At 41.8% G+C, this 25,047-nt stretch overlaps 1 protein-coding gene across 2 annotated transcripts; it reads right to left on the reverse strand.

Annotated features, from left to right (window-relative positions):
- Positions 1-5,972: 5,972 nt before the first annotated feature.
- Positions 5,973-25,020, reverse strand: slc35f4 (solute carrier family 35 member F4). 2 transcript variants are annotated; one of them, XM_044048079.1, is made up of 7 exons: positions 24,792-25,020; positions 10,219-10,519; positions 8,671-8,890; positions 8,443-8,568; positions 7,932-8,124; positions 7,238-7,327; positions 5,973-6,694 (listed from the first exon to the last, which is right to left on the reverse strand). In XM_044048079.1, the coding sequence occupies exons 1-7, from the start codon at positions 25,003-25,005 to the stop codon at positions 6,453-6,455; spliced, it is 1,386 nt and encodes a 461-aa protein (XP_043904014.1). In that variant the 5' UTR covers positions 25,006-25,020; the 3' UTR covers positions 5,973-6,452. The 2 variants fall into 2 exon arrangements, with proteins under 2 accessions (XP_043904014.1, XP_043904015.1); XM_044048080.1 differs by lacking the exon at positions 24,792-25,020 and adding an exon at positions 14,818-15,035.
- Positions 25,021-25,047: the final 27 nt, after the last annotated feature.

A 25,047-nucleotide genomic window follows, 5' to 3' on the forward strand; every position in this document is an offset into this window, starting at 1 on the left:
AGGCTGCTCTGGCCAGTGTTTTGGCTACAAAAGGCTCCTCTTTTAGAACTGGCAGGAGTCCTTACCCTACCAATCACTCACCCCCACCTATTTTGACCTCGTCCCTACCCTGTCAACTAGTGGATAGTTCAAACACACAGCCTCTCCAACCAGACTCTGATTGAGCATTGACCCTCTGGCCCTTTGAGACTTTAAAGGCAGTTGGTCCTATTCAGTGAGCAGGAGCTGCCTAATTGGTGAAAAAGTCACAAGGAAGCTAAGGGTTGGGTCACTCTCTTAAGGCTGCAGACGTCCATTAAGTCAATTAATGTAGAACTTTCAAGTATTTGATTTGTATTGTTACACCATGGTTGTCAGCGTAGGTCTCCCGTGCTGTTTACGTTACATATTTACTTATTTGTAGACTTGACCTTCCACAGTTTATTTCATATTTGACTTGCACTATGTCGAGTTAAGTCTATAATAATGAATAAGCAGTCAGTGAAGGGTTAAATCAGAGGCCCACTGTTCCACGGCAGCCAGACTCCTCTGAGTGCCCTCATTGTCTGCTGTTGGCCTCTTGTGCCCCTTGCTGGTCCAAATGCTACATTCTCACGTGGATTTCCACTCTGAAGGCTGACCATGACCAATCCTCTGTCAATTGGAACCAATTGCTCACACGGCATCCTCCACCTTCTTTTTATGTAGCAGTACGCGGTGGCAGACACCAAGACCTCTCGGCTCTCCCCTCCACGATGATTTGGCTTTAAGGCCCCGTGTGTGTGTGTGTGTGTGTGTTGTGTGTGTATGTGTGTGGCTAGCAAATTAGAAAAGGAGATTTTTTTTTAAAGAGAAGGGCTGTTCTAAATCTCCTCAGTGTCCCAATATGTGGTCAGTCTGGCTCCTCAAGTCTGCAGTCACCGGCCTCTCACTGGCAGAATTTGCTTTGTTGATTGAATGGCTTGTTAAGTAGATGGGCTCATTTTAATGGGCTGCTGCGGTCCAGTGCCGTCTGCTAACACTGCTGTGCTTTTCAGAATCAATTTACTTTATCGTAGTTTACGCTTATAAACATGTATACAAAAGGGAGTACTTTGTTGTTGTTTTTTAATGATAATTATAATCAAGAAAAGAAAATGTTGTAAATCACATTAATACATAACAAGGGTTAGGGTTGGTATTATTATTTTAGTTTTTTTTATCAGAACACATTACCACACACTGCAATGTATGAAAGTCATCATAATAAAACCCTCAACTGTTGCCCACTGAGCTGTGAAAGTTCACTTCACTGTGTCCTTCAGCCCAATAATGACACCCAGTGGTCGAGGACTGTTAGGATTTCTTTAATACACTTCAGTGCACATTTCTTCTTATTGAAATAGTCCCACTCAACCAATGCCATGAGAATCTTTGCTGATTTATTTCCTGTGTGATGCCATCACACTGTGGCCTCAGGTGTATGGTACGAGTCCACTTCCTCTCAGCCTCTCCACGCTCTCTAAGAACCAGTCTCAGGGAGATGTCTCGTCGAATGACAATGGTGCGAATAGCAGTTTCGTGTATTATCCGTCTAATTATCTCTCAAGACGGATCCTCATGAATAATGAGACCGTTATTGGGTTTTATAGAAGTAGAAATAATGGCCTCAACAGAAGGTTTTTCTAATGTTGAAGCCACACTTTTACCCGTAGAGGGCATCATAAACTTAGTCATGCAGGGGAACATTTAAGAATGATAAGGTTCATTTTTTTCACATCTAACAAAGACATAAAAATACTAAAACCTTGATTTGTTAAGAGATATTTGACTTGAAGTTCCAATCACCACAATAGAAGCTCTGTTAGTAATTACTTGATCATACCATGGTGTTTTAGCTTTGCCCTTATCCAGATTACTAAATACAAAAAGTGCTGAGTGCTGCTTAAATTCCCAGATCCCTCTTACACGTCTTACCCTCCACATCTCTGTGTCTCACCCCCTGTCTTCAATCCACTCCGTTTCCCTCTTGGTTGTCCATGATAACCTCGTTCTCCAAGAACAGTTCTCCGTGGCCAGTGCTTTGAATAGTTCTTTCCTTATGATTAGTGTTGGGACCAATATTTCGATCGCTCTGGTTCACATCTTGTTTACCAGTGTGTTTGGTGGATGGAGAAGAAGTGGGGATTTTGGCTCCAGAAGGCAGCTGGGGTTCAGACTTTCTCCTGAGGCCTCATCGCAGAGGACGTCCCTCTCTGTGGGCCTGTCCCAGCTCTTAAAAAGAGATGAACCAATGGTTCCCCCAAAGGACTCATTGCCCTTTACAGAAAACCTGGGTTAGTTTGATTATATCATTTCAAATATAACCTTTTTATCAGTCACTGAAGATAGTAGATAGAAGGTTGTAATTCAGACATGAATGAAAGTGGATTTAAAGCAAACCTCCTGCTTCTATTGAAATAAACATGGGGCTGTTGTATCGAACCCGTACCCTGAAAATAAATCAAATTTAGGGCCAGTCATGGCTGTGGACCACCTTTACTTTCCACTCCACCAGCACTTTAATCAGATCTACTGGGACAGGAAGAGCCTTCACTTAGCTCTCTCTCTTAAGCACTGCTGCACACTTTAATCTCCCAACAGTACAAAAATGTACGATCTGAATTATTAATGCTATAGATGCACTTCAGCTCTTCCGTACTTTTGTGCAGATGCTTTACCTGAATCACTCTGCTGGTGCCGACATGTCCTGTCCCGTATCTCTTAACAGTTCCCCCCCTACAACAATCATGAAAATAGCTTACCTGGTTTAAGAATAGCATTGAGGTTGGTCATCAGGGAGGGTTTTCTCTTTCTTTTTTTTTATAGCATCGTATAAATTTGAATACATCATATGTTGTGTAAACATGGAAATTAAAAGTGCAAGTTACATAATCAAATTAGCACTAACCTGGTAATGAGAAAGGAGTTATCCCCTGTTTTAGTGGAGGTAAAGTTGTCTTCTTGTGGGATTTCTGTCACTTATGTCCAGTTACTGAATAACCTATAAATCTCCTTTGATGGCAAAATGAATGAATATTTGTCCTGCAGCATATCTCTGAATCCAAACTACAAATGCAATAAACACTTTTAGCTGTGGTTGGGGAAAAAAAAAAAAAAGACTTGATGCGTACTCCATCACTGCCTTCATACTTGACTTTCTCATTATAATGAGCAACGTTTCTATGGTAACTCTCCCCACAGGTTATTTTGTAACTCATAAGTTAATGCTTGAGAGACCCTGTTATTTTTCCCTGCATCACCTTCGTCTGCACTGAAAGGCCCAGAGGGGTGAGGAGAGAATCAAAGTCTTCAGGACTTTATTAAATAAGTGAGAAATGTAGTTTGTGTAGTGCTCAGTAGACAAACCCTGTAATTCCAGTTAGTGGAATTGCTCCCACTATATGTTGTTCTGCAGTGGACATTTTTTCCTGTTATTTTGTCATTATTTTATTTCTCAATCAGGACATATTTATTGCAAAATGTCATTATTTCTGAAATAAACATTTGTTCCCTCTTAATTTGAATGGAAAATTTCTTCAAAAAGTCACATTTTCAGCGACAAACTAGTTCCACATACTTAAAGGCATACTTCAGCGATTAGCATTTAGCTTTGCATTACTAGAACAGGGGTAGTATTTGAGAAAAATTGTGCTTCCCAACCTTGAAACTGCAACACTAATTCCACACTTTTTCCACCCACTCGTAAGGCGGACAAGACCTCATTCCCAAAATGTAAACAGCGACCGCCATCTTTGCTAACTGTTGTGCTAACAGGAAGTGTCACTAGTGGGCACGTAGCAAAGAAAAGAATGAAGATACTGCTCGACTCAGGAGAAACTGAGGTTGGGAAGTCTAGCTTTTTCACAGAGCACAATATAAACTGACCTCTCTAAACTACAATTTAAAAACTGCCACCCCTCAGCCATTTTTGACTCTATAGCTCTTATCGCTAAACCTATATCAAGCTGTGTGACACTCACAGTGAGTCATTTTGAAGTGCTCTCTGTATTTTTAATGGACCTGCGCACATTCAGCTCAGTTAGGACTTTATCGAGTGCGTCATTAGTCCTTTCTTTTGTCTTTTTTTACTCCCTCTCTAATATCGTCTCCTCTTGTGTGATGTGTAGCGCATACATGTACATGCGACGAGTATATTGAGAGTCACAGTAGTTAAAAGCAAAAGAGTTATGGTAGAGTTATGGTGATTCCTTTCTTTACCCTTTGCTGCCACCAAGAGAGTGGTGGATTATTTACGGAAATATCTTAATGGCTTTTCTCATTTGCTAACCTATTACTACTACCTAAAATGTTTTTGCCACATTTATCTGTCTTTTTGTGAGCAGCAAAACTCAATATGTAAAGGACAAATTTTGGCCCAAGGAAGAAATGATGTATAAAAACCAGCTTAGCTAATTATAGCTCCACTATAGCCTCACCCGTGCTTTGTTTTGTTTTTTAACGTGTTGCTAGCTGATGTTAGTTTTAGCGCAGCCTGACCGAGCTGCAAGCAATGCTCCGGGCTCGTAGTGTTGTGATTATTTCAATGATTCAGCGTTTGTTTGGGGCACTATAAGGTGTCTCATGTTACTTTTAAAAAGTGCTGATAACCGGGGGCCTTTTTAGCAGAATGATGCTGATCGGTATTTACCCTGTAATATGACCCGACCTCGTAGCAGCATTTTGTCGGCGTTCTTTAATTATTCTGCTTAAATTGTCTTTACCACACTTGCTAAATAATGACTCGATGAGAATGTGAGGATAAACATGTTATTGTGGCTGAAGCAGCATTTTATTCACGACACAAGGCCCCCCTCGCTGATTAAGTACATCTCTTATCAGAGTCCAGACGGGAGCCAGAGCGGCATTACAAATTATTCTGGCTCATTTATTTCAGTCTGTCGAAATGGCACCGCAAATTATTTTCAAACTCAAAGTGTCACCTCAGCAAATGCTTCATTAGAGGTCTGACTTCACTGCCTGAATTCCAGCAACCGAGCCGGCACTGTGTGGGTGAGTCTCGTGTGAGTGTGTGTGTGACTGAGCGAGTGTCAGTAAGAGCTAATTCCACCAGGAAAACGAATGTGCAATTTCAAATAGCGAGGAAAACCCTGCAATGTAATTGCTGCTAAATGCATTTTACAGATTCTTTTCATGCAGTATTGTAGGGATGCACGTTTAGTCTCTTCTGCAGTGAAATGAACATAATATGTTTTATACTCATGTCACAGCAGATGTAGATGTAAATTCTCTTTATTGAGCAAAATAAATAAACTGAATAATAGTCATAGAGGGATCCAGGATAGAATTCAAGGAGGTAGTGGCCGATATCTGCCAATATCTACTGATATCGTGCCACTCATATCCTCATAGTAGTGTATTTATCGCGTAACGTACGCATTAAGAATTGCTTGAAATACACTTGTGTTGGAAAGGGACATATTTTCAATGTTGAGATAAGGTATCATTTCAAACGGAACTGCTTTAAAATGTGTTAAAACCATGACGTTCTTAATGCTGAATTGAATTCCGGATTGAGCATTTGAGAAAAAAACCCATAAAACAACATCTATGCTAACCTTATACAGACCATAAAGACATGGTTTGAGGAGATTCGTGAGGAAGAACTTGCACCTTTGGGATGAACTGGTACTGAGATTGTGAGCCAGGGCTTCCTCTCCAACATCAGTGCCTGAACTCATAAATGCTCCACAGAATAAATGGGTACAAATTCCAAAAGAAACACAAAATCTTGAGGAGAATCTTCCAAGAAGTGTAAAAGCTGTGGGGGGGACCAACTCTATATTAAAGTACTGTATATGTATTTGAATATGTCATTACAGTCCCTGGTGTTGTAATGGTCAGGCGTCTGAAGACTTTTAAAGCATTAAACTTAATATTTGTACATGATCTGTGAAGTAAAGACTGAAAATCTCAAATGTATTCTTAATTGTCTATTAATACACTGCAATAAATGAATGTTTTAAGTATTTTATTGTAAAACCAAAAGATCCTGTACATTGCGCATAGTATAATTGCCAGTTTGTAATATAATGCCATTCTATAGGACTTGAAACTCATATTCTTATGGACACCTCTCTACATAAATATCATAAATACAGATAGGATTGAGCCAAAGTGGCCCTGCCAATAATTATATTCACAGAATACAGTCCACAGTGCAGGTCAGGGTTGCGTGCAAGGGACAGGACTGAGCGTTGGGATTTCAAGAAAGTTTAATCCACTTTCTACCCTTTCCATACATGTTCCCCCCTCCTGCGGTGTACTGATGGAGACAATGTACCTCCACAGAGAAGTTTCAAGTTCAAAACAATACTTCCTGTCTTCCCGATGGTGGGTCCATGTGGACTGGACGTCCCTGCCACGTGCCCTTAAGTGGGCAAGTCTTTGTGACTGGGTGCAGGCGGTTCCAAGCTCATGTCGTCATGCCCGCGTCATGCTAAGGGAATCGAGACGGTACCGTTTGCTCGACTGCGGCTGCGAGTGTGGACGCTGGACTCCGTGAGCTCCTCGCCGTGCTCCTCCGTCTTCTTGTCTGCAATCGTGGCCAGGAAACGCAGAGTGACCGAGTCCCACTCCTCCGGCAGCAACAGCAGCAAGAAGCCCAGGCAGATGATGCAGGTGGCCGCCAGGCGCACCACGCTGAAGATCACCTCGTGTTTCAAAACGTCGACGGCTGAAGCGGGTGGAGTAAAGACGGGGGACAACAGGGCAGGGACGGAGGGGGGGTGGGGGAGACAAAACAACAAGTGAGATTCATTACATAAAGTGAGATAAACCACAGGACAACGCAGCCGTAGAGGATGAGTGCAGCAAATGCGGCTTATAACGAACACAAGTGATCCACTTCATCCACTCTGTCTTTGCAGTCTGGAGCCTTTGGACAAGTTGGCATAGCCCACTGACCTTCATATAGTCCATCATGGTTAAAGGAAAAAAAACTTGTCTGCAGGCATTTAGTGTCGCCTTGGCAACCTGATCCTCCCTTAGCGAGGGAATAGTTGCAGGGTCTGTTGAAGCACACTGATGATTGGGTTTCCAGGACGAGAAAGGCAGACTTGCTGCGTAATCTCTTTGTTACAGTGGCCTTAAGTGCTGAGTCACTAAATCCAAAACCCACAGCATACTCACTCATTTTTTAATCATTTTCATTCCCACCATAACAATCTAATAAGTAGGTACACCGTGAGTGGTAATGACTCCACAAAAAAACCCTTACCTGCATTGCCCGGCACACTAAGCAGGGTCCCGATGGAGATTAGGATGGGGTAGGTCAGCACCACACCGACATGCACCAAGATGTTAAACACTGTAAAAGACACACGGTCATTCAGACCAAACCACAGCATATTGATTATGGATATTGTTATTGACCGTTACCTTATGAAGTTTTAGAAATACTCTCTATGTACTGCAAGATTATAATAAACTTTTAATTAGTTTTTAGAGCGAGTTTGCTACTTTTAATTTTTTTGTAAATGCTTAGTTTTAATTGAGTTTTTTAATAGTTTTAATGTTAGTTTGAGTTTTTTGTAATATGGAGTATTTGCCAGGTGCAAGATTCAAATATCCCATTTAAAAATGTATTGGGACAGATGAACAACCATATTTGATTCAAATAACAGACCCATGTTTTCCCACTTAAATCATTATTATGATGCTGCTCGCTTTGTTTCAATTCACATTCTATTACAGAGTTGGATTAAATTTGACCAATTTGATCCTTTACTCATAAAACTTGTTGTAATTGACAGAAACACAGCGAAGAACATTTACGCACCACTGCAGTGTGACTACTGAAAAAAAGAATGTTACTTTAGTTCATTTTCAATTAAAAAAACAAACCCATATTATTAGTTACAGCTTTAGAACGAATCCATTGGCTTTGACCGTGGAAGTACGTGCACTCTCACCCAGCCACAGTCCTGCCAGTCCACACAGGTATCCCCAGGGCAGTGAGGACAGCGAGCCCCAGTGCTCCACCTTGGTGAAGTAGAGGATGAGGGACACGAAAGAGATGAGGATGAGGTTGAAGAAGCCCATGGTGGAGAGGAAGTGGGCCACCTCTCCGAGGTTGGCGCTGCCAAGAAACATCTTGAACAGCACCTGGTTGGTGAGAAGACACTGTCATATCAGTCACTTTATAATATTACTGAACTAAAAGTCTCAAAGCATATGACATTTACTGTATTTAAGTGTCAAAAGTTGTTTTCTGATATAGAAAATGCTCTATATAAATACAGAATACCAACTCTTCTTCTAATTAGATTTGGTAGTAAGGAGTAACAAAGATAGTTGGAGGACATGTAGTGGAGTAAAAGTTGCTAGAAATATGAATAACAAAGTAAAGTACAGTAACAACGTATTTTGTACTTAGTTTTAATTACAACGCTGCACAAAATGTAATATCTTTGGCAGTCTGACCTTATAAAGAGCTGATGTCGAGGCTGAGCCCACAGCCAGTGCCACGCCCACAAAGGAATCACCATGGAAACCGTCAGCATAGGCCATCATGACAATCCCCGTGATGGCCATTATGGCCGCCACGATCTGCAAGTAGAGTTTTTAAAACAAAGAAAATCCCATCAGTGACGCGACGTCAACATCTCCATGCACCAGAAGAATTTGCACTGTCGGCATTTCCACACTGACCCGAACACCCATGAACCGATCCTTGAGGACGATCCAAGACAGGAGAAAGACAAAGGCCTTGTGGCAGCAGTAGAGGGCGGAGACGTCCGTGGCGGTCAGTTTCTTCAAGGCCAGCAGGTACAGGTAGTTGGTCAGCGTCCACAGGATGGAAAAGGGCGCCGTCCTTTTTACGAAAAGCTTAAGCGTCATCCCATCCTCCCCAAACAACTTGCTGCACTCCCTGTTAGAGGGAAACACAAAGGGGAGTAAAAGGAAGTCATGTCGTCTTGTCTTTTTCTCCTTCAGTTTCAGCCTCGCTGTAAAGAGGACGGTGTGTTAGTGGATGGAAATATTGTGCTGCTTAGTTACCTGGTTCCTCGTGGACGGGGATCGGTTTGGAAAGAATCTCCTGGAGCCACGAGTGGAAATTTTTACGGCCTAATCTTTGTTGTACATGTATGGTCCTGAGCTTAAGATAACAGTATACGACTTATCCAATATAAATGTAAACGTCAGCTAGGCTTGGTAACACGTTATATTACAGTGCAGTAATAAGACTGTAAAAAAGGACGTAATATTATGGTAATACCGTCTCATTTTTCTCTTAAAATTGCTTAAAAATAGCAATGTAGTAGGGATGGGAATCTGTATCAAGAAGTTCTGTTTGGGCTGTTTATTTCCTCTTTTTTAGGGAGAACAATACTTGTTACACAGTTGGAAAATTATGTCTTTGAAATGACTCAGCATAAATGCTCAGCTTCATATGTTCATAAATGTGTTGTTAGCAGCTTCATATGTTCATAAATGTGTTGTTAGCAGCTTCATATCTTAATAATTGTGTTGTTAGTAGCTTTATATGTTCATAAATGTGTTGTTAGCAGCTTTATATGTTCATAATTATGCTGTTAGCAGCTTCATATGTTTATAAATGTGTTGTTAGCAGCTTCATATGTTCATAAATGTGTTGTTAGCAGCTTTATATGTTCATAAATGTGTTGTTAGCAGCTTTATATGTTCATATGTTGTTAGCTTCATATGTTCATAAATGTGTTGTTAGCAGCTTCATATGTTCATAAATGTGTTGTTAGCAGCTTCATATGTTCATAAATGTTCATATGTTCATAAATGTGTTGTTAGCAGCTTCATATATTCATAAATGTGTTGTTAGCAGCTTCATATGTTCATAAATATGTTGTTAGCAGCTTTATATGTTCATAAATGTGTTGTTAGCAGCTTCATATGTTCATAAATGTGTTGTTAGCAGCTTCATATGTTCATAAATGTGTTGTTAGCAGCTTCATATGTTCATAAATGGTCTAAGATGACTGTATTGGACTGATATCAGTATCCGGTAGATACTAGATACTAAGAGTTTGTGATATCGGTATCAGACACAAAAAAGTAGCATCATCTCATCCCTACAATGCACTAGTGTGATGAAACTAAACCTAAAACCCTTCCTTTTATATTATTACACAAAAAACAAACAATATGATGGCATTGTCATAGGGTTAGCATGTTATTACTGAACTATAATTTTCATGTGAAGAGAGTGATTTTTTGACTTACCTGAACTTCTGTATGGGCGTCTGCTTCTCCTGTGTCGTCATCACATGCACCGAGTAGTAGATGGGGAAGAAGAGGATGTTCCAGTTGCTGCTGAACCAGGAGATGAAGAAGGGACAGGAGAAAGACTGGAAGGTCAGCTTCACCAGCTGCGTGGTGCCCATCCAGGAGGAGGACACGCACAGCACCACCAGCAGACCACCCAGGACCTTCAGGACTGCGTTGGCGCAGGTCTGGTAGAAACGGTTCTCTCCGCTGGTCTCGCTGCCTGCTGTGTCGCCGTGGGACTCTGAACCATCCTCTCCTGAGGGAATGAATAAATTATACTTCAGTTGAAATGATTATTTTCATTAAATGATAATCCTGAGCAGAATAATTCACGATTCACGATATTATTGCGATGACAAAAGTTCAATATAATGTTTTTGATTCATTTACGGTGATATAATGAATTTAAATAGATCATAATAAAAAATGAAATATTAATGTTTGTCAATATTCACGATCATCACAATAACAGAACTTCCCCACAATCAACTTATTGAGTGATAATATTCTATACTATCCCATACCGTAGTCTCAATTTTTTTAATTTTTTGCACTTTTATATACTACAATGTAGTCTATAATATGCTCCCTGGCTGCAGATTGCATTTCTTGCTGTACAGGCACCAGTGTGTAAAGCAAAGCTTTGTTTCCAATGTGCCGGGTTACCATAAATAGCTGTCATTGCTTCATGATGCAGCACACACCGTTCACTCGTTGTAGTTCCGGGCGTGCACAGAAACCCGATATGCCACGGAGCAAACGCAAACCTGACCACATGACATTCTACGAGAAAGGCAGAGCAACCTTGGCAGCCCTTACTCCCCTGCTACAGCATTGTAATGTAAAGTCAATGTATAACCTTGCACGGGACTCATGGCAGATCTTGCCAACTGCATTAATGGACTGCAGGGCTGAACGTCCTCTGCACCTTAACTGTATTGTAGTAACATATATGTATACATATATATATATATATATATACATATATATATATATATACATATATATATATGAGAGCATTTCCGGGGGAGAGCTGCGATCCGTCCTTTACCTCTCAACGGTGTGATCAATTTACACCACGGCAGGCATAACAGATGACATGTGCTGCTGGGTGTTGGCTGCGCCTGTGCTCTCCTTGCAAGCTCAGCATGTGAAGCTCTGCCATGTTCACCACGGCCACAGACACCAGAGGCCCGCGAGCGCTGGAATGAAGCATTTTCCCCCTCTTCCACTAATAGTCTGACAGGTGCAGTGAAAACCAGGGCAGTGAGAGCATATGTTTATGACACGTGGATTGTGGCCCACGAGGAGATGATCATTTCTTTCCCTCTGGTTAAAAATAATGGCAGTGTCACTTATATGAGGTCTCAAACTTATGGCTCGCAGGACACATTCCGGCACCTATCAGCATCATGCAGTGCGCCACTAAGTCATTCCCCCGCTGTTTGAAACAACCTGTATGAAACAGGAAGCAGGACATGTCACATGTAACGTCACGTGACCCTTCTGAGGAAGACTACAGAAAGTGGACCGAACATGTTAAGATAATGGGAGTAAAAAAAGACTTGTTTTTCTGTCTGTGAAAATTTTTGGACATTTGTTTATATTCAAAAGTAGTGCAAAAGTAAAAGTACTCAAAAATGCTGCATTACATGTAATTGTCCTACATTTAAAACCTTAATTAAGTAAATGTTCACTGGTATCTGACCAACCTGTATGAAACAGGAAGCAGGACATGTCACATGTAACGTCACATGACCCCTCTGAGGAAGACTACAGGAAGTGGACCGAACATGTCAAGGTAATGGACAAAAAAAGACTTGTTTTTCTGTCTCTGAACCTTTTTTGGACATTTGTTTATATTCAAAAGTAGTGCAAAAGTAAAAGTACTAAGAAATGCTGCATTACATGTAATTGTCCTACATTTAAAACCTTACTTAAGTAAATGTTCACAGGTCTCTGACCAGCCTGTATGAAACAGGAAGCAGGACGTGTCACATGTAACGTCACGTGACCCTTCTGAGGAAGACTACAGGAAGTGGACCAAACATGTCAAGGTAATGGACAAAAAAAGACTTGTTTTTCTGTCTCTGAACCTTTGTTGGACATTTGTTTATGTTCAAAAGTAGTGCAAAAGTAAAAGTACTAAGAAATGCTGCATTACGTGTAATTGTCCTACATTTATAACCTTAATTAAGTAAATGTTCACAGGTCTCTGACCAACCTGTATGAAACAGGAAGCAAGACATGTCACATGTAATGTCACATGACCCCTCTGAGGAAGACTACAGGAAGTGGACCAAACATGTCAAGGTAATGGACAAAAAAGACTTGTTTTTCTGTCTCTGAACCTTTTTTGGACATTTGTTTATATTCAAAAGTAGTGCAAAAGTAAAAGTACTCAAAAATGCTGCATTACATGGAATTGTCCTACATTTAAAACCTTACTTAAGTAAATGTTCACAGGTCTCTGACCAGCCTGTATGAAACAGGAAGCAGGACGTGTCACATGTAACGTCACGTGACCCTTCTGAGGAAGACTACAGGAAGTGGACCAAACATGTCAAGGTAATGGACAAAAAAAGACTTGTTTTTCTGTCTCTGAACCTTTGTTGGACATTTGTTTATGTTCAAAAGTAGTGCAAAAGTAAAAGTACTCAAAAATGCTGCATTACGTGTAATTGTCCTACTGTCATTAAGACACAAGCTCTTTTTCTCAAGAGAATCCTGTTTTGAAGAAGGTTAACTTCACAGTTTTCTATTTTATTGCTTCCCAAAGATGACATTTGTGTGTGAATGTTGGACGTGTCGCTCATATTTGCAGTTTTGTGAGATACTTACAAAAAAAAGTGGAAATGCAGCTTCATAAAAGTAAAAAAAAAAAGAAGGTATTTTGCTGTTCTGTGTGTGGAAGAAGACAAATGCAGAAGTGATAGTGCGTAAGTGTTATTTTCCACCACTGCATCAATGCAGATCTGGTCTTGAGTCTGCGTAAAACTGCAGTTTCCCACTCATGCCAGTGTCTGAGGCAAGAGACCAATAAGACATACAGTAGGTGGCAATAAAGCCTTTCGCATTCTGTAAAGTGTAACACCCCTGACGACTCTCATGGATCGAGTTCAGTTCATTACAGGCGATCGCCTCGGAAATCTCTCCGATAACACGATTCACCTCACACCACACTGGCTGTATATCCCAGCTGGGAGCGCATCTACAGTTTGTGGAGAAAGCAGAATGTTCGACACCGCTACAGATTTGTTTCTGCGGGATTATCCAGGGGATTTGGTCTAATTACATTCAGTCACAGCAAAGATTCTTAATCAACCTAATGAGCCTGGTGGCTGCTAAACCGCAGAAACTGAGATCTGATACTGCTGCATGAGAGCAAGAGAGAGAGAGAGGCTGCTCTTTTATCCACCGTTTGTCTTGCGTCTCATCCTCCGAGCAAACTGGTTTGTGTTTTCATACAGTAGCAGCGTTGATAAAAACCTGGATACAGGTTTTTCTGCGCTGGAATAAAAAGCCACTACAGGCTGATCAGGTGCCAAGATGCAGTAATGCTGTACTACTATTCGCCTGCTGCACGAAAACAGCTCTTGTGGCCACAATTGTTTTCTCATATGTGTACAGTGTTACTGCTGACTAGGAAGGCACAGGGGTTCCAAATTAGGTCAGACGATACTGACTGAAGGCGACCGGTGTATCACGAGTAGAACTGCAACTAACGCTTATTTCCATAATCGATGAATCGTTTGGTCCATCAAATATCATAAAACCTTAAAATGATGACGGAAACGATGATGTTCGCAAATGTCTCGTTTTGTCCGCAAACCAAAATGATTCACTTTCAATGACTTCTTTGTCGTCCGGAGCCAAGAAATGAAGAAAATATTCACATTTAAGAAGCTTAAACAATCGGAAATCTTGTTTTAATCATGAAAACCGATTAATGGATTGTGGCCTGTCATGTTTTAAACAACAATATTATTGCCATGAATAGCGTTATTGAGATTACATGATGGGATACCTTGATAAGATTTTAAGCTCATATTGCCCACAACCTATTTCTCTCTTGACCGGCCCCCTCCTGACCAGACTAGACACTCACTGGCCCCCCAGGTCATTGGAGTTTGAGACCCCTGCTATAGAGTACAGAGCTGAAATGCTACAGGAAGGAAGTGCTGGACCACACTTGAGTTCTCCAAAGCAACCAAGCACATGTCACTGATACAAGCACATTTCCTGTCCGCGTTTAGCTTCTCAACTCTGCAACAAGACATCTGATAAGATCCAAATATCTGGAAGAAAACTTTCTACAAGTCCAGAGAAAGTAAATGCAAGACATTGGCCAAGTCCATGCATAACCAGACACTGACCTAACCAACATTCAAACTATAACATAGGTTCTGCTTCATTAGGACAAGGTTTTGGTCTCCGTTAAGTCCTGACAAGGTCAGTGTTGATACTGTAAAAGGTCATACAAACTATACAAATATAAGTACACACACACACACACACACACACACATGCACCTCTGTCCTGGGCCAGTTTTACCTTCAGAGATGGGGCAGGTCAGGACCTGAGTGCTGTACGAGCTGAGAGGAGCCACTCGGGCCGAGTGCTTCTTCATCCTCCGCTGGGGCAACACGCGCTCTGTCCGTCCCTGGGAGGTGTGTGTGTGTGCGTGTGTGTGTGTGTGTTGCACGCTCAGCAGCTCCTCCTGTTCGCTCCGTGCATCCTCAGACTCCTGACTCTTGGTTGCCGCCTCCCCCTCCTCCCTTCCTCCCAGATTTCTGTCAACTCTTCTGTCTTCCTCCAACACTCTCCGTTCCTCTCCAGCCCAGTTCTCTCACTGTCAGGCCTACTAATACTCCCTCTCTCTCTCTCTCTGTCTGTCTCTCTGTCTCTCTTTGTCTCTCTGTCTGTCTGGATCGGGACACAGCTCGGTGGAGACAGCTCAGTGTGAAAAGTGCAGTGAAGTGGAGACTCTACTGTTTCACTGTCATGCCATGATCCGGCGCTGCCACTGTCTCCAAGGGAGACTGAGCTTCAAGTGTGAGTGGCATGGCGCAATCACTCCCCTCATCCCTTTTCTATCCTCCCCCACCTTTTCCTCCTGTCTGTCTACGCTTGGTTTTGCCCTCCTCTTCCTTTGCTCCACGAATGAGCAGCTTTGTTTGGAAGGTAACCAAGCAGCCCGGGCTAATTATGCTGCGTAAGCTGCTGCCCCCTCGTTTCCTCCATCCTCTCCTCCTCTCCTCCTCCTCCTCCTCCCTGTCCCTTTTCTACCTGACCAGGCTCACTCCTTCCCTCCATATCTCACCCTATCTTGTCCTCCAGTGACTCTCTCTTTCTCTCTCTCTCTCTTCTAAGCTCTTCACTTCTCCTTAACAGTCAGCTAATTAGCAGAGTCCTTTCATATTGCCTGCAACGCTGCGGTGGATCTCTGATACGGCCACAAACTATCATGCCAACACTGTTCACAAACACACGACGGTCCCATGGATGCTAATTGTGTCTCATACTGCTCTGATTTTACAGCTGTGAGTATTAAAAAGATATGTATATATATATATATATATATATATATATATATATATATATATATATATATATATACATAAGATAAATTCTACTTAAAATGACCATATTCACAAATTGCGTGTCAGAAATAGTAATGCAGGTTTGTACACATGTTCTACTCTCTCTATGTGTATTATATTATATTATATTATATCACATGACCGAAATAAACATATAAATAAATAAATAAATAAATAAACATTTAAATAAATCACATTATATTATATTATTTTTTATCATATTATATTATATTATATTATATTTGCTCAACCAAATTCTTGTGTTTGGATTCACTCACTGGATCATTACACCAGCAACTTAAAGCTTTGGCTGTATTTTGACGGTTGAGCTACTGTATGTCGTGTTAGAGCTGAAACAATGAATCGCTTAAGTAATCAACAACTATTTTAATCAGTTTGAAGAGCTTTTTTTCGTGATTAAAACAAGATTTCCGAGTGTTTAGGCTCCTTAAATGTGAATATGTTCTTCACTTCTTGGCTCTGGATAACAAAGAAATCATTAAAAGTTGTGGTTCATGGACAAAACGAGACATTTGAGAGCATCCTCTGTTCCAGGTTTGACGAACACCGGTCAACTTTCTGTAAACACTATTGATTAGTGTGTCTTCACTAATGTTGGTCAAAAAAAGGATATTTACTGGTAATGGTGTAACTTTAAACATTAAATATTTACAGTGCGATGCTGCTACGACCTTAATAATAAAAGAAAATCCATATTACTTTCATTATTGTTGCACAGTCAGGGGGGAAACCCTCCCCATAGTCTGGCCCATGTGAGTCATTCCCGGGGACTGTGGTCAGGAACGACCCACCCCTCCCCGTCATTCTATCTTTATCGGTGGTTTTTCTTCCTGAAGACTCACTGGAACTAAAACGTGTGTAGGGCCTTCACGTCGCTGATATATCGGTGTCCAGTGTATGCGGTGAGACGCGCGAGGCCTCGCAGCCTGTAACATAATCCTAATATAACCTATGCTGTGCAGTAAAATCGATGCATAAGTCAAGCCCGGAACAGCAGAGCTATGACCTGAGAAAGAGAGAGAGAGAGAGCGCTGAACGTGCAAATGGCTTTTTACCTGAGCCGGTTGTTTAAGTATGAATGAATGAATGTTATAGGGGATGAAAAATGTGTTGTTTTCAAATGGAAATTGCAAAATCAAACTAAATGACACACAGTGGCAACTTCATAGTGACCCAGCCTGTGGTTCCACCATAAATAACTGAAGAAATAACCAGAAAAACACTTTTCACTATCCCTTAAGATTCCTATATTAATTCCTACAGTAGTTTGACAGCAGTTCATGTTAATGGTGCTTTGAGATGTTTGTGGGTCGTATACGACATATTTTTGTCTTATTTCAAAGAGAAACAAATGCTAATGTTGTGCACCTTTTTGATGTTATGCACTTTATGCACCTGAGATGACAAAGACGTGTTTATGTTGTTATTTAAAATAGTTACGGCTAAAACTGCACTGAAAAAAGAAAATAGTTGGAACGACTCTGAAAGTGTTTTGTACACTCCATTGTGTAAATAAAGTTTATTTAAAAAAAACAAACAGTCCAAAAATTCAAATTCTGACTTAAAGCAACTGCATTAGGCTAACTTGTAAATTTAAGTTGAAAAATACTTAATTAATTTGCATATTACCAAATGAAGTCATTTTTTTTTTTAAGTTGGTTCAACTATTTTCTTTTTTCAAATATTACATTACTTCAACTACTACTCAAATACACTTTTTCGAGTGTGTGTACTTTTTCAGTTCTGCTCTATACTGTTATGTTAATGAAAATAAATTTTTTTCACGTACATGTTGACAGGTATTAATATCGCTAACTTGCCGTCCTCATATTAGAATATACTAGTACACGGTATTTCATGTGGCATTGTTCCAACACAGTTTAAGGCTATCACATACAGTCGTGATGTTTGAAAAGACCTAAAATCATTTTTGTATTTATTTAACCAGGTTGGTCCCATTAAGATCAAAAGATCTCTTTTTGCAACAACGAACAACAGATAAAATTCAAGTTGCGTAAAACACTTGCACACAAACGAGGTAGAAATCAAATCAAATCACAGTATCTGGAAAAAAAATGGTATTCTCTTCAATCTGTTGAGCCGTAGTTATTATGCAGCTGATTTTGTCCAGGATCTCTGCCCTTATATCAGTATCATCCCTGGGTACTGCACTGTCTGTCTGTCTGTCTGTCTCGCTACTCTCCACTGCTCATCAGACAAAGGTCTGGCACTTCTGCAGAGAGAGAAAAGCACATCAGAGAGTTTTCCTGTGCAATCTGAGAGAGCTGAGAGACGCAGAGCACAGTGGCTGTTTGGGCTGTTTGTTGCAATGGAATAAAATGCGGGGACACAGTCCAGTAACACTACAGAAATTGTGAAATTGTGAATTGGATGACAGTAATGTTTGGTCAGGTGTAAGCAGGTGGATGAGCATGAAAAAAAGAAACTATCGAGTCTAATCACTCATCAACCAGATTAACAGACACTGCTGAACTCCACAGTTCAATCTCAAAAAATGAGGTTTTAGGATAATATTGATCTCTCTTTCTCTTTCTTTTTGTCCTTTTTAGGTAATTAACTTCAGTTTTTAATACAATACAATGAACATTCTGGTTAAAATGTTTTTCTATATCTTAACGACCACCGTACGTCTGAGTTTACAGCAGAATTCAAGAGCACAACCAAAAATAATCCTAATTAATCAGCCCCTCTATAAAGCAGCATAAACACAACAATAATCTAGCTCGGCGTGCCTAATAAACTGGTGTATGTCACATAAAGACATAATATTGAATTGCAGATCAAAGCCCATAATATTATGGCTTCCTCTCTCTTCAACACCATAGCAACAGTGAGTCTCCTGTGCACAGTCTCCCCTGATTCATGCAACTCATTTGGGCTCTTTTGTCATTTAGATGAACAGACACTCGTCGGTGTACAGTGCGACGCCGTCGCTGTCGTCAGCGCCTCTCTCCTTCTTCTTTATTCAGTACAACGAGCACAAACGCCACAACAGGAGACGCATGAAAGGCCTTTAAGTGTAACTCTAGCAGTGTTTCCAGATGTGCATCATCCGCTCAAGCGTCAAGTGGTGGGAATATTGGAAAATGACGTCACCTAGTGGTGTATATGATGAGTTGCATCACTCAGCTCTTACAGATTTGTCCTGTTCTGCATACCAGATTAAGTCTGATGAGATTTTAGAGGCTCCCCTCTTGGACGTTCTATAGATTATCGTCAATGACGGGGACTTTGCAGGAGAAAATGTGGCTGAATAAATCTGTCCCTGGCAAAAACCTATTATTTTTCTATAGGAATTAAAGGTGACAGTTTCATTGCTTGTCCATAGACGTGAGAATAGTGAGATTAACTGTGTCAGTTGATTAAGGTTTGAACACAAGGTCATATGTAGTTGTGCCTCCAACGTATTCCATATTACTACTGCAGGATATGAAACATCAAATGATTCCACAAAAACCAAAAACTACCACGGTCAAAATGATTAGGCCCCTTAAGAACTGACCTTTTTATTGAGCCACAACACAAACCACTGTTGTGCAATGGCACGCTTTAACTTTGTTACACTCAAAACCTTTACAATCAAGTTAAAACTGAGGGTTTTCTCCCAATTTAAACACAGTATAAAATCTTTAGTGAAGGTTTGAGCTGTCAAGTCAAATAATGGACGTATCCAAAATAAAACTAGGATGTTTGAAAAAGTTACATTATCATAGGGGGGCTAATAATTCAGTTGTACAGTCTCTCCAGGATGACTCACACATGCCTGCAGTAATTTGATCAAGTAATAAGTGTTAATGTTCACTGTCTGGACGACATAGAATAGAATAGAAAATACTTTATTAATCCCTTGCGGGAAATTCTTTCATGACAGGTCACTTTGTTGTTGTTGTTGTTGTTAGAGGAAGAGACCACAGGAGGGCAATGTGAGGCTGCCGACTGCTGGTGAGCTCAGCTTGACACAAACGCCATTAATAACCACGCGCACCCTGTGCTTTTATATGTGAATAATATTCTTCACAGGAAAAACATTTCAGCCATGTAACTAATGGCTGAAATGTTTAGTCGACACAACATACAGAAACCCCGACACACGGCCCGTAGCACCGTGACATATTGCACTCATTTACATGCAGCATGTTTGTGCTCCTTCAAAGAAGAGTGTGGGACTAATAGCACTCCAGCAGTCGTTCAGGCGAAGCTCATTCCCCCCCCATTCAACTCTTGGCTTGGTTATAAATAGCACAGAACGAGCAGGCACGGTGAACGGGCCAGTCCAAAATAACATATGCAGGATGTTTTTGAGGTAGACAGTGGACTTTCACCTCCTGCCAACACGGAAAGAGTCAAATACAAACAACAGTATATAGTGTACGTGTATATTCACATTTTACTTTGGGTAAATACTGCACTGTGTTAATGTTTTTTTTTTTTTTTCGCTTCTCTGTGTGCCTGGATGTGCTGTTGTACGGTGGCCGACGGACAACGGCCCAAAACACATGCAGGAGAAACGAGCTGCATATTCACAAACGCTGCAGATTCCCAAAACACCGACAACTTCCAAAACACCAACAACTTCAAAACACCAGCAAGTCCCAAAACGCCAGCAAGTCCCAAAAGCCGGCAAGTCCCAAAACGCCAGCAAGTCCCAAAACATTTGCGTTTGCCCCTCTCGGCGGACAGAAATGACAACGGAAGCGTACTCAAAAACAGACGTGTTCGGGTCCGTGGGGGCGCTTGTTTTCGTGCAGCTATACGATGCTCGGGGACTACTTAATTGTTACTTTATTAACAGACCTTTATTTACTTGCATTTTTGAGTACGCCTCCGTTGTCGTTTCTGTCAGCCGAGATGGGCATATGTTGCTGCCGTTGTGGGGCTTGCCGGCGTTTTGGGACTTGCCGGCGTTTTGAGACTTGCCGGCGTTTTGGGACTTGCCGGCATTTTGGGACTTGCTAGTGTTTTGGGACTTGCCGGCATTTGAGACTTGCGCTTTTGGGACTTGCCGGCATTTTGGGACTTGCTTTTGGGACTTGCTAGTGTTTTGGGACTTGCTTTTGGGACTTGTTTTGGGACTTGCGGCGCTTGGAAGTTGTCTGCGTTTGGAAGTTGCCGTGTTTTGGGACTTGCCGGTATTTTGGGACTTGCTGGTGTTTTGGGACTTGCTTTTGGGACTTGCCGGTGTTTTGGGACTTGTGCTTTTGGGAAGTTGCCGGCGTTTTGGGACTTGCCGGCGTTTTGGGACTTGCCGGTGTTTTGGGAATTGCTGGTGTTTTGGGACTTGCCGGCGTTTGTGAATATGTGGCTTGTTTCTCCTCCTGCTTGTGTTTTGGGTCACTGCAGTGCGTTTGCCCCTGTCGGCCACCGTACTGCTGTCTTGTTGTGATGCCAGTGGTGAACACAGGTAAAGTGTCACCACACATACAGTCATACCTGTCATTACTCCTGCACTCTACCCATTTACCTATAGCGGGAAGCCCAGCTGCAGCTATTGCCCTTTCAAAAATAATGCACAACAAATGATGTTAATGGCTTCCTGGGAGATGCTGAAGAAGCATTTACTGCACACACAACAATTACCTGCTCGAGCAGGAGCAGGAGGTGCTGTTCCCACATGTGATGCTGTTTCCAGATTTAAAGTTTTCCCTCGTGCACATGTTTATACGGGTGCCATATAAAGTGGTGGGAAAGGTGCTTGTTTGTGGATAGTATCTTCGAAGACCTTGTGAGTAAATGTAGTTCACATTCTGCCTCAGAGGCAACACAGATGGAAAGTGAGAATGATAAACAAACTGGCAACAGGGTCTTACTAAATATATCATTACCCCATAGGCCCGGCGGGACGAGCCAACTGTTCTATTTACGTGCGCCTTTGTTTTTTTAAATTGATAATGGAAAATGAGACTCGCCAGCTTGAGGGACGTGCGATGATCTGGGCCCAAAAAACACGTTATCACGACAACGAAGTTTCAACTCGGTCGATGTGATTGTGAGTTAAAAAAAAGACGGCTGATGAAAGATTTAAAGTTTTACTCCTGTAAAAGTTGAAAAAAAAGCAGGTAAACGGAGTAACTTTTCCCAAATCTGAGCCAAAGCATAATCTCAAAGTAAGAAGAAAATCACACCACAGTGTATATCGCGATAGAATTATTGCCCAGACTCACAGTGTACAATCGTGTTTACACTGACTTCACCAGCAATATAACATCTTTAAAGACACACACATACACAAACAATTAATTGATAGATGGAGAGACGCAGGGCAACAGATGGCATGTTTTATCAGCAAAATGTAGAAAATTGCCTCTCAAACCAAATAAGCCTCCACTCGCAGGCGGCTTTTATAAGCTTGGTTGCCAGAGCTGTTGCGACCCACACCTGCTCCTTGTGTTTACAAAATCCCATCACAGGCGACACCACATCTTTCATTTTGCGAGCAGAGGCCTGGATACTGATTTCCATTTTCCAATTCCCCAGTTCCTCTGAAATGTGGCTCCATTAGCCAGACCAACGTTTTCCTGATTAACCAATCCATCTTATTAAAATGTAAACAACTAGACTAGAATAAAAGCGGTTGGGTCTGTCTTCCGTTTAACGTTTTTGGACGCCTCTTGTGCGATTGCATTCGTGGTTAATCGACTGCAAGTGGCGCTCTTCAATGAGAGGCAGACACGTTTCTCCCTTTTCCCCTCTGCCTCCGTCTGGAAATCCATTGACGTGCTTTCAGAAGCCTCGGCTGGAACCGCTCTTGATTGGATGAGCTCGTATTTGCATACTCACATTTCCTTTGAGATTACCAGTGGGGTGGATTCGTCAAGGCACGTCAGTGACACCGGGAGAGTGGCGCGTGTATCCCTAAGTCACGAATTCAGCGCTAGGCTTTTATGTAACTGCCAGAGGATGATGTTCAGGAGCGTGCGAGACAAGTCCAACTCAGTTATGGTGAAGTGTATGAGCGTTTGAAACCGAGGAGGCCACTGGGACTTGCTCAAGAAAAGTGCAAGTTCACCCCTTCCTCTAACGGAGAAGGATGAACCAATAAAAAATGCACCAACTCTTGCACAAAGGTGACATTTTAATAAAGCCGTTTGTTAAAGGAACAGATTTATAGTCGGTGCGCGCGGGGCACTGCAAGGGTTGCTCTTTCCCTCTGTTACCATCTCTCTGGCACTGGCCTCAGGGCAGGATTTCAAAAGATCATCCCTGAACAAAGTGCATCATCAGCTCTCTGTTTGCGGTCGCAGAATTCAAAGTATTGCTCCACCAATCGAGAGCATTATCGACAAAGGGAAAATACTGTACTACAGAATCTGCTGCGTCTGTCACCGGGGACGTTGATAGTGAAACGTTTGGTATTCAAGACGACTCCGCCGGTTATTTGATACGGACCATTAGACCACAGATGAAATCATTCAGTTTGAAAATGGCAGCATCATTTGAGCAAAACACTGTGTGCTGTGTGCTTGTGTTGTCTGATAGTGTCACATTTGTTTATTCTCTCTCTGTCTCTCGCTCTGTGTGTATCTTGTATCCCTTATATTGTGGGGATCTAAATCTGTTTTACGTCCAGGGGTGTCAAACGTACGGCCCACGGGCCACAACCGGCCCGCCGGAGGATCCAATCCGGCCCGGAGGATGAATTTGTGAAAATTACACATCAAATCACACAATCTAATCATAATGTGAAATCCTATATTTTTCCACACACACACACATGTAAATTGTAAACTTAGGCATAATATTGTTGAAATTGCACTTAATTTTCTTATGCTATTATTTTACTGGTCCGGCCCACTTGAGATCAAATTGCACTGTTTGTGGCCCCGGAACTAAAATGTGTTTGACCACCCTGGTTTACACGGTCGCATTATGGGGACTTGAAGGAATACTTCACAGATTAGCATTTAGCTTTGTATTTCTAGAATAGGGGTAATACCTCAAAAATCTTCTTTCTTTTCTTTGTTACGCGCCCACCAGTGACACTTGGTTCGAGCCTTGAAACTGCACCGCTAATGCCGCACTTTTTAGGGGGACGGGAGCTCATTCTCAGAATGTCAACAGTGTCCGCCATCTTTGCTAACAGTTACGCTAACGTCACTGGAGGGCACGTAACAAAGAAAAGAATGAAGATTTTTTTCAACTCAGGATAAACTGAGGTTGGGAAGCACAATTTTTCAAAAAATACTACCCCTAAAAGATCGGTGAAGTATTCCTTTAAGGGGACAAAAATCAATTCTGCACGGCAACTCAAGTGATTTACAAGGGCATCGAAATGCATAAGAAAATCATAGACTAAAAGACGTGACGTGAATCAGAATAAAAGGTAGATTTACATTTTCAATTTTATTCAAATTTTAAGGAGAAGTCATTTTTTTTAAGTTATAGGCTGAGGTCAGGGTTAAGTTAAGGTCAGGGGTCAGGGGTCAGGGCACGAGTCATTATGGTTAGAGTAAGTCTCCAGGGAACGAATGTAAGTCAATGCAATGTCCTCCTGAAGTGATGGAAACCAGTGCATGTGCGTGCGTGCTAGTGCGCGCGCGCTTGTATGTATGTGTGTGTGTGTGTGTGTGATGGATGGGCCAGTGCATCACCCAGCTGTCACAGTTACAGCAGTGTATGACATCAATAATGGCAATAATTAAAACCCGACTGTCGCTGAATTTGCAGCAGCAACGTGATTAAAAAAAACTCCTTTACATTTTATAAAAAAGATTTTTGCATTTTTTAAAATTTTCATTTTGCATTTCCCCCCCCACACACACATACTGTGTTTCCACCATCTGTGAGTAAACAGCCTGCACAATAAGAAGCTGCACACCTGCACGAGGACTGTCGCATCTACTGATCTGTTGATCAGTCTACTTTCTTTTTTTTTTCCTCACTCACTTCTATGACTGGAGTATCCCGGGTTGTAGCCGTAGTAACCGGTAATCCTCAGAATCCGGTCCTCGATGTCGTGCACCCCGTTGGCGGTCACTTTGGAGCCGCTCTCCGTGAACGCGGCGCGGCTGTCACCGCTCGGCAGCTGCGTGATCTTCAGGGGATCCAGACGGATGCACGGCTCCTCTCCGCTCTCCTCAACGCTCTCCGCGCTTATCATTGCAGGTCCGAGCGGGCACAGACGCGAGAAGGCGGCGGGGAC

Source organism: Solea senegalensis, linkage group LG16 (genome assembly GCF_019176455.1).
Source record: "Solea senegalensis isolate Sse05_10M linkage group LG16, IFAPA_SoseM_1, whole genome shotgun sequence".
In the NCBI taxonomy this organism is placed as follows: Eukaryota; Metazoa; Chordata; class Actinopteri; order Pleuronectiformes; family Soleidae; genus Solea; species Solea senegalensis.